General features: G+C 43.9%; 1 protein-coding gene across 1 annotated transcript in view; it reads left to right on the top strand.

Moving 5' to 3' along the window:
- LOC112234332 (RNA polymerase II elongation factor ELL) overlaps positions 1 to 14,412 on the top strand; it is a 42,771-nt gene that overhangs the window by 13,867 nt on the left and 14,492 nt on the right. Inside the window, exons 2-5 of the mRNA XM_042305312.1 lie at positions 2,946 to 2,990; positions 7,643 to 7,764; positions 8,760 to 8,923; positions 9,953 to 10,203. Coding sequence (XP_042161246.1) covers positions 2,946 to 2,990; positions 7,643 to 7,764; positions 8,760 to 8,923; positions 9,953 to 10,203 — 582 coding nt within the window. The remainder of the gene's footprint in view (positions 1 to 2,945; positions 2,991 to 7,642; positions 7,765 to 8,759; positions 8,924 to 9,952; positions 10,204 to 14,412) is intronic.

The following is a 14,412-nucleotide window of genomic DNA, read 5'->3' as shown; positions in this document are numbered from 1 at the left end:
CACAAACTTGAGAGGAAAGAAAGGTAAACTAACATTGTAATGGAATAATGCAAAATGTAAGGAAACTACCACTAAAGTGACAGTTAATAATGTATGTTGGTATAACTGATGGTCGACCTTATTTGTTGTGCGTAAAGGTGGTGGAATTATGAGGGGAATTAAGTCAAGGTCAGAATACGTTGCATCTGTAGACACCTCCGCCATACCTTAAATACTTTGATCTCCACCCAAAACAAATAGCCAGTGAAAAGCATGTGTATCTCATGCTTAAATTTAAGGTCAGAATACACGTGGAGAAAAAGGTGCATAAAGGGAATTGCCTTCGATTATGTGAACCTAACTCTGGTCGGAATCTGCCCTATAATACGGATGTGGTTGAACACACAAATGACCTTTGTGTGTCAAAATGTCATCCATGATTAGAATACACTTTCAGACCGCAAATACATTTATAGAACTTCAACCTGTATTTTACATTGGGTAATGGGAAAGTCCACAGACCAGGGGGCTACCCTGTTCACAACGTGCCATGTTCACATCTGCCAGTGTGAGTGGGCTCAGTGTCAGCCGTTGGATGTTCTGCAGTGCCACCATCTGCTCAATGGCAGCGTCACCCTACTCTTTCCAAAGGCTCCTCTGTGCTCCGGGCAGGCTAGCCTCTCTTCCTGGTTCACATGTGATCTCCAGAAGTGTCAATGAGGAAGGAAACCAGAGGGACTTCCTCTATTGCTTGTCAGAGTTGTCAGGCATGTTCCTCCTTGAAGCTTGGCTATGATTAGTGGAAAACATGTTGTGCTTAGTCTCCTAGACTAGCCAGCAATTCCTGTAAGGCGCTACAGAGGGTAGTGCGTAAACAGCCCAGGCCAAGCTTCCTGCCATCCAGGACCTATATACTAGGTGGTGCCAGAGGAAAGCCCAAAAAATTGTCCCAAGACACCTGTCTCTCAAGTCATAGACTGTTCTTTCTTCTACCACACTGCAAGCGGTACTGGAGCGCCAAGTCAAGGACCAAAAGGCTCCTTAACAGCTTCTACCCCCAAGCCATAAGACTGCTGAACAATTAATCAAATGGCTACCCAGACTATTTGCTTTGACCCCCCCCCCCCTTAAACTGCTGCTACTCACTGTTTATTATCTATGCATAGGCAATTTTCCCCTACCTACATGTAGAAATGACCTCGACTAACCTGTACTCCTGCGCATTGACTTGGTACCCTCTGTGTATAGCCTCATTGTTTTGTGTGCCTTTCTATTTTATTTTCAACTTTAGTTTATTTAGTAAATATTTTCTTAACTGCATTGTTGGTTAAGGGCTTCTAATTAAGCATTTCACGGTAAGGAATACACCTGTTTTATTCGGCGCATGTGACAAGTAACTTTTGATTTGTTCAAGTAAATCATGTTCTGCTCCTGTATAGTCTCCTATTATGCAATCAATGGTTTGTTCAGTAGTGGTGTGTTTATTGCTTTGTCTGCTTGACTTGATAGAGTAAGCTCTATGCTGATGTGCCCAGTGGTCTGCTATACTGCAGACCATGGCTTCTTTAACAGTGTAACCCATTGTGCAATAGGTTTAAAGGTTTACCTTAGGTGAAAGGGGTAACTTGTTTTGAGTTCAGCGCCTGTTCTTAAACCATCTTATTTTTCTTCCACACATTCAGACACGGTAAGGCTTGTAGATGACTACACTGATGGCGTTCCAGAACCGCAGTGCTATGGATAAAAGTTTATGTACACATTGTTACTTACCAAAGTTACTTTACTTAAAAATGTAGTTGTGACCAAATATTTGTTCTTTGTATGTTAGGCTTTTTGTGTGGTAATTCACATGGCTATACACACAACTCAGTTGTGTGAATAGTCTGCCTTTAGTCTGCCTGTGTCATTATGAAATGAATATGATTGGCTGTGCTCTTGAGTACATTGATCAGGCAAGTCCTATACTCATTGCTCATCTGATTTTATGCAAGTGCTTTGCAAACATCTATGGAGTTTTGATTTATTTCATGTTTGTCCCCCATAACTTCACCATATTTATCTGGGCCTCATCTGGTGGCTGCTAACAGTGGGAAATATCAACAACAAAATTGTCAGCACCAGGAACACCATTCTAATTGGCTGGCAGTATACCAACTGCTTGCCGGTGCACTGAATAGTCTGAGTGATGAAAAACAAATGAGGACACCACACATTTATTTTACTGCAGCACAACTGGCATGCTTCTTTTTGTGTACAGATTGTTTTGCAGGAAATACTTCTGTATGTGAGTTTTTTTTGTCTGCCTGTGTGCCTATGTAGGTGAAATATGAAAACAGGGAAGGGAGCGCAGCTGGTTGACGTGGATGGCCTGCTGCTTGCTTTGCATTTCTATCCTGTCACCCTCTAAAGACTGTTTTAATATGTTGAGTGATGGCAAGGCCTTGACATTTTAGGGAGGTTAGTTGGAGCAGCACAGCGAGTCAATTTCGAGAAAACTCTGTAAACTGAGTGCTTGATATGAAATACAGAAGGCTTTTACCTCATCCAAACAGGACCATTTTTTTAAAGTTCCATGCAAGCAGCGGTCCACTGTGAGTAGTATGCATATGGGAGAACAACTACTTCCTCACCTGTTACTGCTGTGGGAAAGGTGACGCTGCTTGACAGATTAGTCCCATCATAAAGGACAGCTAGATTATCCAGATTACTTATCTGGTTTCTGTACGTTTAGACTAGTTAAATATTCATCATAGTAATCCGGTGGTCATTTGGATGTGGTTAGATTTCAATTGTAATGCACAGTGTTTATACTGTTTAATGTGCCTGTCTCCTGAATGGGCTTTACTGAACGGTCCTCTTTTTTGCCCACCAAGCAGGATCTATGAAGTTTTGACCCATTAAATCCACTTGTTCAGTAGGATCAGTTTTCAATGTGACTGTGTTTATTTGTCCTCTATCTCTCTTAGGACCTGTCTTCACAACCGCTGATCCGATTTACTGGAAACCAAGGGGTAAGTGCATTTCAGTTATAAATAACAACTCTTTATATTTTGCAGTAAAATTATGTGATCACTGTCTGCAAATGAGTTTGCACCACAGATTACATTTTTCTATCGGTAAAGCATTAACTCAGGGACTGTGTTCTGTGTGTGTATAACCAAGTGCTGACTAGACGGCCTCTGTAGCTGCAGTGAGCTGTGTTGTCTGCGAGCGACTGGCAGGATTAGATTTCCTGTAATATTTTGGCAGCGACATGTGTGGCTACAATTACATCTGCACTGAGCTGGACGAGAGCTGCTGTACTAGCAGGCCTAGATATTCCCCTCACATGGTGGACAGACGGACAGAACGTCTGTCTGAGAGACAAGGAACTTGTCTGGGTAGTGTGTCCAGACAAGTCCCATCACATGCTCTTCTACTATGGCCAGCATCAGCCTGTACAAATTAGCCAGTCGAAGAAAAAAAAAATTCTTCAAGGCGAGCATTGTCATTCTCAGTATGAGCAGCACTGTATGCATTCCAGACATTTAACGATGCTGGTCCAACATCTCTCCATCAAACAAGCCCTCACTAATGTGAGTCAGTTTGTTAGTGACATTTACACTGAATTGTTGACGGTGTAGATTAGATTTGTTTTCATTTCAGACATCAGAACATAAACTGGAGCGGTGCCACAGATGTTGCTAATGTGTTCAATTTACGTTGTTTGGATAATAAGTACTGTTTAGGCCTAGATAAGCTAAAGCTAAGCGAGCTGTCTGAACAGTACTGTGTACAGAAGGTAGGTGGGTCACATACAATCCAGTGTCTAACGTGGTTACAAAGTGAGAGGTTTCAGTGCCATTGGATTGTGCTTTAAATGTCTTGAACAATCTTTTCTCTCATTTGAAGCAATGCACGACCATGTTTTTAATTAACCATTTGTAAATATGGTATTGGAACTGACCCTATATATATCTTACTCCCTGTTTTCTTATTCTTGTGTTTTTGTTCTACCTTATGTTATTTTTAGTACTACATTAATGTTGATTTCTGCATTGTTGGGTTTAGCGCTGGCAATAAAGGCATTTCACTGTACTTGTACACATGACATTATCACTTGAAAGCCTTAGTCTAATATTTGATAAAGCTGGAGAGTGTTTAAAGCGTCTGCGTTTCCCCCCCCCAATTCATGCTTCTAGTGGGAGCGGGAGGTATCAGTAATTGCTCCCATCAACTTGAGAGATCAGATGGTTAGAAAATATGGTGTTTTTACTGGGTGTTTGAAGTGCTGAATTATGCATGTGTTTAATGGCTGAATCATGGCTGGACCGGATAGGAACCTGTTCTATTAGTTCACCGGAATGCTAATGAGAGCGGGGGAGTGAGGGGGTTTGCTGCTAAATTATGTGTTGGCTGCTCAGTGTGACCATAGCATTTACATTCATTCATATTGTCAGAGCTTTCATTCAGTCACTTCCAGGGTCAAGGTGGCATAATGGAACCAGCTCATAGAATAGTCAGGAAAGGTAAACAGGCCAAGGATGGTGGATGGACGACAGTGTGTGTGTCAGTGTTCCTCAGGCTGTATGTCTGGCTGTATTTGGAGGACAGGCTTGTGTCAGCGATGAATGCCCCCTGCTTTGCACGGCCTCTCCCTCAGCTGTTTCATTAATTACGGCGCTAAGGAGGAGCTGCTGTGAAGGGCCAGTCCTCTCCAGTGCCCCTGGCCTGAAAAGAGGCTTTGTTTGCAGGACTGTGCAAAAGATGAGGGGAGCTGGAGGCAGAGAGGAAAGGGGGTTGGAAATAGCTGTTAAAATCCATTTGCTTTTCAGATGGAAGAGGGGGTAGGGTGGGTGACTGTGTCTGTCTGGTGGAGAGGGTGCGCTGGAGTGTGCTGTTCATTCAGCTTTTTGTTGAGGATGGACTACCCCTCTCCATGCTCCCTGTTTCTCATTTGAATGCATGTTTTGGTAATAAAATGCATCCTTTTGGCTTGGCATTTCCTCTGAGAGAAGGCAACTTCCGACCTGTCTGGTTGTGGGTTTGAGGCTCGCTGGTTTTCATGTTGATAAAGTATTTTTGAGAGGGTAGTAATTCACCACCTGACTGTAACGTCTGTGTGAAGTTCCAGTGTCCATAGATAACTGCCAGTAGGCTCAAGCAGTAGCCCATTGCTGCAGAATTACTGTTGGTTGGTTGGCCCCGGCCTGCCTGCAGTGGGTTCAGGGCATCTGTTGCGTGGAGCCTCAATCAGCCCACATTCACAGCTGGGGCCCGACTCTGTAATCCTGTACTGTGTCAGACTGACTCACCCCTCCTTTGCCTTCCAGTGAGTCCCACTGCCTCTTAATCATTGCAGGTTATACATATACACACACACTCACTACCCTTGTAAAGTGTGTGTGTGAGATTGACATAGTCTTACTGATGAGAGGGGTGTCTGGTGTGCACATCTGCAGTCACCTCAGTTATCAGGAAGTGGTGAATTGATGATATTCAGCAGAACGTTTGAATGAGGAAGCATGATCAGGAAGTGGTGAATCGATCATATTCAGCGGATGTTTGAATGAGGAAGCATGATCAGGAAGTGGTGAATTGATCATATTCATTGGAACGTTTGAATGAGGAAGCATGATCAGGAAGTGGTGAATCGATCATATTCATTGGAACGTTTGAATGAGGAAGCATGATCAGGAAGTGGTGAATCGATCATATTCAGCGGATGTTTGAATGAGGAAGCATGATCAGGAAGTGGTGAATCGATCATATTCAGTAGAACATTTGAATGAGGAAGCATGATTGTCCTGTTTTCTTCTTGCGAAGTAAGATTATTGGAATATCCAGGCTACCTCAATTGGACATTACAATAATGGGTCTAATCCCTTTGAGTTTCTTATAAACACACAAGGCAATGGGTTGATAACTCCACACTGTGAAAGGCTAGATCTCTTCATGTGGAGCATAAAAGGCAGGTTTGTACTGGAGCTGAGACTGAGCGTCTCACATAACCGAGAGCCCAGTGTTTATTTATAGTTGGCCACCTGCAGGCTCCACACGTGTTAGGACCTTGGGTAAACCGAGTTGGGCTGCTAGCGAGAGAGGGAGAGAGACCGAGATAGCGGTCTTTGAGTATATCAGCCCCAGTGTGTTAGAGGAGCAGTGGGTCACAGCTCTCCAACACTGCAGGAAGCCAACAGACCAAGCCAGGGGTCATCCTGCTCAGCAAGCCTGCCAGAACTCCCAACAACACCACCCTCTCCCCTGCCATGCCTCGCTCTACCCCAGCCAACACTGTTCTTCTCTCAAGCCTGGAGCTCCACTCCTGTTAGACAAGTCAGACTTGCTCACATACCCAACTACCCTCTACCCCAGCAGGCGTAGGTTTAAAAAACTAAAATCCTCATGGGAGTCCAGGCCCAAATTCTAGAATTTGTTTTCCATTGTAGGAGAGCGAGGCATATGGCTTTAACATTGGTCTTCATTTCTCCAAACTCTCACTACCAGTTTAACCTACTCACTGTTGTTTGAAGAAGATTACAGGGTGTTTCACTGAAAACGGAACTTTTGACAGCTCAACCATCACCTGTCTATAGTGATACTGGAATCGGGATCCGTTTTACAAGAGAACCCAACATCTGCATCACATGGGTCTCTTAAAAGCAGCCCAGTGTTTGGCTAATTATTTTCCCTCAGATGTGTGGGCCAGCTACGAACCCTGTGATTAAGAGGCCTCCGCGCTGGGCAGTAGTCTAGGTGGTAATTTCACTCATTCCCAAGTTTGCCTAGAAGCTACACCTGTAACGTGGGAGTAGTAGAGCAATTATGGCTAAGCAGGCTTGACTACTTCAGAAATACCTATGTGTAACGATTTACTGCTTGTAACATTTACTTACATTACCAGTTAAACAAGCAGAATGTCACAGATCAGTGGGGACTTGTAGACTAGCCTAGCTCAGCTATGCATTCCCATCTTTTAGCCTCAAGCCTCACCCTGTTACTCATCATCCTCCCACATCGCCACCATGCAAGCCGGATAGACACCTACCTATACTGAACATTTGTTTTTACAGTACACATACAGGTAACTGCCAAAATAAAGGAAACACTTGAGTAATTGAGGGATACTGAGTATATTGAAAGCAGGCGCTTCCATACAGATGTGGTTCCTGAGTTAATTAACATCCCATCATGCTTCATGTATAAAAATTCTCAGTTGCCCATTATTTGGGCTACCATGGCTAGAAGAAGAGATCTCCGTGACTTTGAAAGAGGGCTCTCAAAGGGTGTGTGTGTCGGCCATCAGATCAACCCAATTGAACAATTCTGGAGCGGTGCCTGAAACAGCGTTTTCCACCATAAACAAAACACCAAATGATGGAATTTCTTGTGGCAGAATGGTGTTGCATCCTTCCAAAATAGTTCAAAACCCTTGTAGAATCTATCCCAAGGTGCATTTAAGCTGTTCGGGATTTCAGTGGCCCAAACACCCTACTGACACAGTTGGGTTGTGTGAGATGTTCAGCAAACATGACTGTTAGATTTGTTCTCTAAATCTGTGACATCAGCTGCTGGATGTATTGGATGGAACAGATTATGGATGACCTTTCCTATATTGATAATTTAAATGCACTCTTGTAAAGAATGTAGGCCGTTGATTTATCATTTTCTCCTCCGTCCACAGAAAATCTCAATACCACGGTCGGAAAATCCAAATGAGCTGCGGACGTTTACTTTCTACTTGTCCAATGTTGGTAGAGACAACCCACAGGGAAGTTTCGACTGCATTCAGCAATACATCACCAGGTGAGTGAGCACAGAGGCACTGGCCTCATCCTCTTTGACATATGAGACATTCATCACTCAAAAACATGCATAATAAGCATTGATGCATGCAAACACAGTTTATTTGAAATTAATTCTGTTTTGGAATGAAGCTACCATGACTCCACTCTGTCAGTAGGTTTGAAAAAGTCTATTTGGACAGGCTAAATTGAGTGACTGTTTGTTTGCATACGGAGGAGTTTGTTAACATGGTTAAGAGATTAACTGGATTTGGAGAGTTCTGATAAATGTTTGGAGGAGAACTTCCTGATCACAGGCTTTGGTGCAGAGTGCCATCTGCTCTCATGTGTGCTTTCTGTCCTATTTGCCTCCCAGTCTGATCAAAGACAAATGTTGAGCAAATTAATTGAATTGGGCCAGATGTCTGCGTGTGGAGGTGGAAGGAGAGGAACTGAGTCCTGGCTCTGACTGTCTAGTTTTTTAACACCCATGTCCTCAACTATTTCTAATGAGAGACTGGGTCGGCTGGAGTTCACCCATCGACCTGGATCCTCATGAGCCTCTAATTCCGCTATAAACCCGGGGCAGAGCCACTGAGGGCTGCCAATTCCGTTATATCCCCTGCCAAACCGTCGTCAACGTGAGGAGGAATCAAAGGCAGGGAAAACCAGGAAAGAATAGGATTTGATGCAACATTGGTTTGATAATGTGGGAATCCACAGTTGAATAGACAATCAAATGATGGTGCACTCAAGGCAGTGGTATGTCATGAATATTAGCACAGCAAGGAAAGTTTGGCAGCATAAAGAAAGGCTAAATTGTTACATTAAAAAAAAAACAGTAACAGCACTGATTTAGTTTCTGTTTTCGTTACATGTTCCTCAAACTAAGCTAATGCCATTTGGATGTGTCTACTCAAAGTTTTTGTAGGGAAGCTAAGAGAATCTCCCCAAGCGTGGGAGTGAGTTGACCTGTTGGTCTTTGTGTCTGTGTAACCCTCTCCTCTGTTGTCCCAGTGAAGGGAGCATTCAGCTGGACTGCCTGGGTGGGATCCAGGACAAGATCACTGTGTGTGCCACAGACGACTCCTATCAGAAGGCCAGGCAAAGCATGGCTCAGGCAGAGGAGGAGACCCGCAGCAGGGGTGCGATCGTCATCAAGCCTGGGGGGAGATACGTGGGTAAGGCCCTTCGACATTACGCTTTACACTCAGCTGTGGTAAGGCCCTCAGTCAAACAGAGCACAGGCTACTAATTTAGAAGGCCTGTAGCCCTGTCTAGGATATATGTATACTGTATTAGAAAGAGGCTTTGCATTCCTGTTTTTGTTTTGTGACACTTTCCCTCATGTCGGTTCAAATCCAGGGTGAATGCTGATGGTGAGCCGTCTCATATTAGGGCGTGTTTGGGTCCCGTGACGGTGAGCCAGAGCAGTGGCAGGCTCATCAGCTAGGCTATAATTCAATATGGTGTTATTTCCGCATCAGTCAAGCAGCTCTTCGTCCTCCTAGTGATGCCCTGTCCAGGGCTTTTTACTAGTCTCAGGAGAGCTGCATACTGAAACTGTTTCTGCTGCACTTCAGTAAAGACCATAGTAGCCCTGAACAGAAACGAAGTTGAAGTGTACCTAGAACCGAAACACAGTAATCTCTGTTATGCATTTTTTCTTTTTTTTAAAGCTTCTAGGATACGCTGTAATTGACTTGTTGGAGAGGAAGTCAGAAACAGTGTGGTTTAATTTATTTTGAGTCCCAAGCTGTGCCTTAGTCACACTCTATCTCCGTATGACCTTAATTCTGGTGAAAATGGCTGAGCTCACAGCGTAGGGATAATTGCATGCTCATGGATCCCTGTGTGGGGCCCAATGGGCTGGCCGGATGGTTAGGTGCTCAGAGCTTCACACAGTTACGTCTCTTACTCAAACGAACCAACAAACTGCCCAGTCACCACAAACACCATCACAGGTTCACAGATGTCTGATTAATGTGGCTGTTTTGCCAGGAAGCAGCTTGTTCAACTAATTGTACTGTGGTAACTTTCTAGACAACGTAGGTTCTCTCATAAAGTTCACCCTGATAGGAGTGTTTTCTTTTATCTGTTGAAGAGAACTTCAGATAACCCTAGAACTTCTCATAACAAACCCAACCTCTCATGGTTAGATTTCACAAAGGCTCAACCTTTCTTACACACAACAATGTTGCTTTTCTCAGGTAAGAAGGTGCAGATCCGGAAACCAGCGCCTGGCCTGTCTGACATAGCTCCGTCGCGGCGGACGTCGCGGCCTGTCATAATCTCCAGCAGCATGGGGAAGAAGAGCACGGCGCAGCAGAGGCCCCTGAGGGAGCGCCTCACCCACCTGCTGGCCCTCAAGCCCTATAGGAAGCCGGAGCTCATCCTGCGCCTGCAGAAGGACGGCCTCTTGCCCTTCGACAAAGACTCTCTTGACAGCCTCCTGCAACAGGTTAGTCAAGTCAGTCAGACTCATAGGCAGGGGCTTTCTAGACATTTTTTTTAATGGGGGAGGGGGACCAAAAACCAGTCATGGGTTCTTGGGGTATCACAAATAGCTTTGAAAATTGATGCATTGTGTTAATTTGTATCTGCCCTAATTTATTAAAATAAATTCATTTGAAAATTAACATAGGGAAAATATTCAAGTAAGTTCAGTGGTTTCTTCCCCCTCTAAGAAATGTTGTGAAAGCTGCATTTCTATACAGTTTTAAAGCTAGTCACCGCAATTGAAACAATAAAAAATGGGCCTAGGTTTGCTAAAAATCTGATTGATGGGCCTGAAGAAATGTAACCATTCAAATTCATAGATAGTGCTATGGATGCAAGGAATTACCTTTCATGAAATCAAAATGATAGTTTTAACCATGTTTTGAGGCTATACAGTGTTTGTTTACATTTACATTGTTTATAAACATTGTCGTAAAATAATCTTATATTTTGGGTTCTGATGGGATACAACAGTTGAACTAAGCTCATTTTCATCAAGAATCAAGAGGTGTATCTGTTATTTATACTTTAAAAAAAAAAAATGGATGTAGCAACTAAGGATTTCAGCTTTAAAATGTGATTTCGAGAACAGCAAAAATTATTCCAGACATTATCAACTTGGTTGCTGTAGCTTCATTCAACTCAGCCGATAAGGGATGCATAACATTTTAGGACAAACGCATGCCACACAGCAATTAGCTGCTTCACACTAGCTGAGCGCTGAGATTAAAAACAATCGTTTAGTTTCCTGTCAAGTCAAACAGCAGTTAGCTATCCATCTTCAACCTCGCACTATTCAGGTTTAGGTCAATGCAGCTGCACTCTCCATGGTCCTAAAGCCAGCCAGACAATCCAACAGCCTTGGCACCTGCTCCAATGTTCCTAAACAATGTTCCTGCGTGCAGAGCCCTCGATTCTGCCGCACAGAAGAAATTCCAGCCCGAGCAGAGAAGCATGAGATTGAACTTCAAACACTTGTCCCTGTTAACGTAGTAAAACGATGATATTGCGATCTCTGGAGTAACATATCGTAGTGTTCTACCCAAATATCATCTGACCTTAATGCAAAACTAACAATGCAGGAGATTTTGCAGAGCGTGTCGGAGTTGGATTCTATTGCATTGACAGGCACAAGCGGTCAGGAATAGATGCAATTGTTTTGAGATTAAAACTAAGTATGTAGCCATATGTTCATATTTTTTGCTAGTTGATGAGTTATTATTCCAGTTATAGCTCATTTCTGGTCACAATGGGGGGGTGGTTGCCTCCTACAAGAGAAAACGTGTACATTCCTAGACTTCTTTGAAAAGCGAGTCAAGAGCTTTTTTATGTCTTATTAAAGGGGTATTGTTGTATTTCTAGACAGGCTTGCCTAAACTAAGTAGCCAATACGCAGAGTAGCATACATTTGTCATATACTCTATAGTGATGATGGTATGTGATTAATGCATTTATTTGATTGTGGTTTCTTGCATCAAACACAATACAACATTTTCAGTCACCACCTTGTCTGAAGGACAAGTGGATAGACAGGTTCATGTCAAACCCTGCATGTTTTTTCAAAAGTCTCATTGAATGTAGGCCTTCATTGAACACTACACATTGGCTGATAATGTAGGCTGAAGGATAGAACAGCAACTTCCATGTTAAAATTTTGTGGGATGGATTTTCTGCATTGTTTTTTTTATGGTAGGCCACTCTGGTAGGCCTACATTATCAAAGACACAGTCGTCTACTTGGCCACTGTTAAAATTAGGGCTGACCCGGTTTGGTCGATAGGCTGTTGGTCGACCGAGAATTCTTTAGTCGAGCAGGTTGCAAAAAAAATGGTGATCATTGTGTACAAGAGACCTGTCTGATTGGCACCTGTCTGATTGGCACCTGTCTGAGTGGACTGATCCATTGTGGAGGCTGTGGGGATGGCACAGTCCATCACTCTAAGACGTGCTACGGAAATGGTAAACTCAGCTAAAAAGAAACCTCTTCTCACTGTCACCTGCTATTTGTATGAACATAACAAGATTCAACAACTGAGACATAAACTGACAAAGTCCACAGACGTGACTAACAAATGGAATAATGTGTCCGTGAACAAAGGGGGGTCAAAATTAAAAGTATCGGTCGGTATCTGGTGTGGCCACCAGCTGCATTAAGTACTACAGTGCGTCTCCTCCTCGTGGACTGCACCAGATTTGCCAGTTCTTGCTATCAGATGTTACCCCAATCTTCCACCAAGGCACCTGCAAGTTCCTGGACATTTCTGGGGGGAATGGCCCTAGACCTCACCCTCCGATCCAACAGGTCCTAGACGTGCTCAGGTCCCAGACGTGGGATTGCGATCTGGGCTCTTCTCTGGCCATGGCAGAACACTGCCATGAGCCTGCAGGAGGGTACGACATGAGGGAGGAGGATGTCTTAAACGGCAATCCGACCATCACCCCTGGTGAGACAAAACCGTGACTCGTCAGTGAAGAGCACTTTATGCCAGTCCTGTCTGGTCCAGTGACGGTGGGTTAGGAAACGTTGTTGCCGATGATGTCTGGTGAGGACCTGCCTTACAACAGGCCTACAAGCCCTCAGTCTAGCCTCTCTGTCTATTGCGGACAGTCTGAGCACTGATGGAGGGATTGTGCGTTCCTGGTGTAACTCGGGCAGTTGTTGCCATCCTGTATCTGTCCCACAGGTTTGATGTTCAGATGTACCGATCCTGTGCCGGTGTTACACGTGGTCTGCCACTGCGAGGACGATCAGCTGTCCGTCCTGTCTCCCTGTATCGCTGTCTTAGGCGTCTCGCGGTACGGATATTGCAATTTATTGCCCTGGCCACATCTGCAGTCCTCATGCCTCCTTGCAGCATGCCTAAGGCACATTCACACAGATGAAGAGGGACTCTGGGCATCTTTTGTTTGGTGTTCTTCAGAATCAGTAGAAATGCCTCTTTAGTGTCCTAAGTTTTCATAACTGTGACCTTAATTGCCTACTGTCTAGGCTGTTAGTGTCTTAACGACCGTTCCACGGGTGCTTGTTAATTAATTGTTTATGGGTCATTGAACATGCATGGGAAACGGTGTTTAAACCCTTTACAATGAAGATCTGTGAAGTTATTTGGATTTTTACTAATTCTTTGATAGACAGGGTCCTGAAAAAGGGACGTTTGTTTTACTGAGTTTTATATGGTTATATGTAAGAACAATGCCGCAACAAATAACATGTCAAATCAAATCAAATTTTATTTGTCACATACACATGGTTAGCAGATGTTAATGCGAGTGTAGCGAAATGCTTGTGCTTCTAGTTCCGACAATGCAGTAATAACGAGCAAGTAATCTAACTAACAATTCCAAAAAAAACTGCTGTCATACACAGTGTAAGGGGATAAAGAATATGTACATAAGGATATATGAATGAGTGATGGTACAGAGCAGCATAGGCAAGATACAGTAGATGATATCGAGTACAGTATATACATATGAGATAAGTATGTAAACCAAGTGGCATAGTTAAAGTGGCTAGTGATACATGTATTACATAAGGATGCAGTCGATGATATAGAGTACAGTATCAACGTATGCATATGAGATGAACAATGTAGGGTAAGTAACATTATATAAGGTAGCATTGTTTAAAGTGGCTAGTGATATATTTACATTTCCCATCGATTCCCATGATTAAAGTGGCTGGAGTAGAGTCAGTGTCATTGACAGTGTGTTGGCAGTAGCCACTCAATGTTAGTGGTGGCTGTTTAACAGTCTGATGGCCTTGAGATAGAAGCTGTTTTTCGGTCTCTCGGTCCCAGCTTTGATGCACCTGTACTGACCTCGCCTTCTGGATGGCAGCGGGGTGAACAGGCAGTGGCTCGGGTGGTTGATGTCCTTGATGATCTTTATGGCCTTCCTGTAGCATCGGGTGGTGTAGGTGTCCTGGAGGGCAGGTAGTTTGCCCCCGGTGATGCGTTGTGCAGACCTCACTACCCTCTGGAGAGCCTTACGGTTGAGGGCGGTGCAGTTGCCATACCAGGCGGTGATACAGCCCGCCAGGATGCTCTCGATTGTGCATCTGTAGAAGTTTGTGAGTGCTTTTGGTGACAAGCCGAATTTCTTCAGCCTCCTGAGGTTGAAGAGGCGCTGCTGCGCCTTCCTCACGATGCTGTCTGTGTGAGTGGACCAATTCA

This window comes from Oncorhynchus tshawytscha, linkage group LG01 (genome assembly GCF_018296145.1).
Source record: "Oncorhynchus tshawytscha isolate Ot180627B linkage group LG01, Otsh_v2.0, whole genome shotgun sequence".
Lineage (NCBI taxonomy): Eukaryota > Metazoa > Chordata > Actinopteri > Salmoniformes > Salmonidae > Oncorhynchus > Oncorhynchus tshawytscha.
This window is presented reverse-complemented; position numbering and strand designations above follow the sequence as displayed.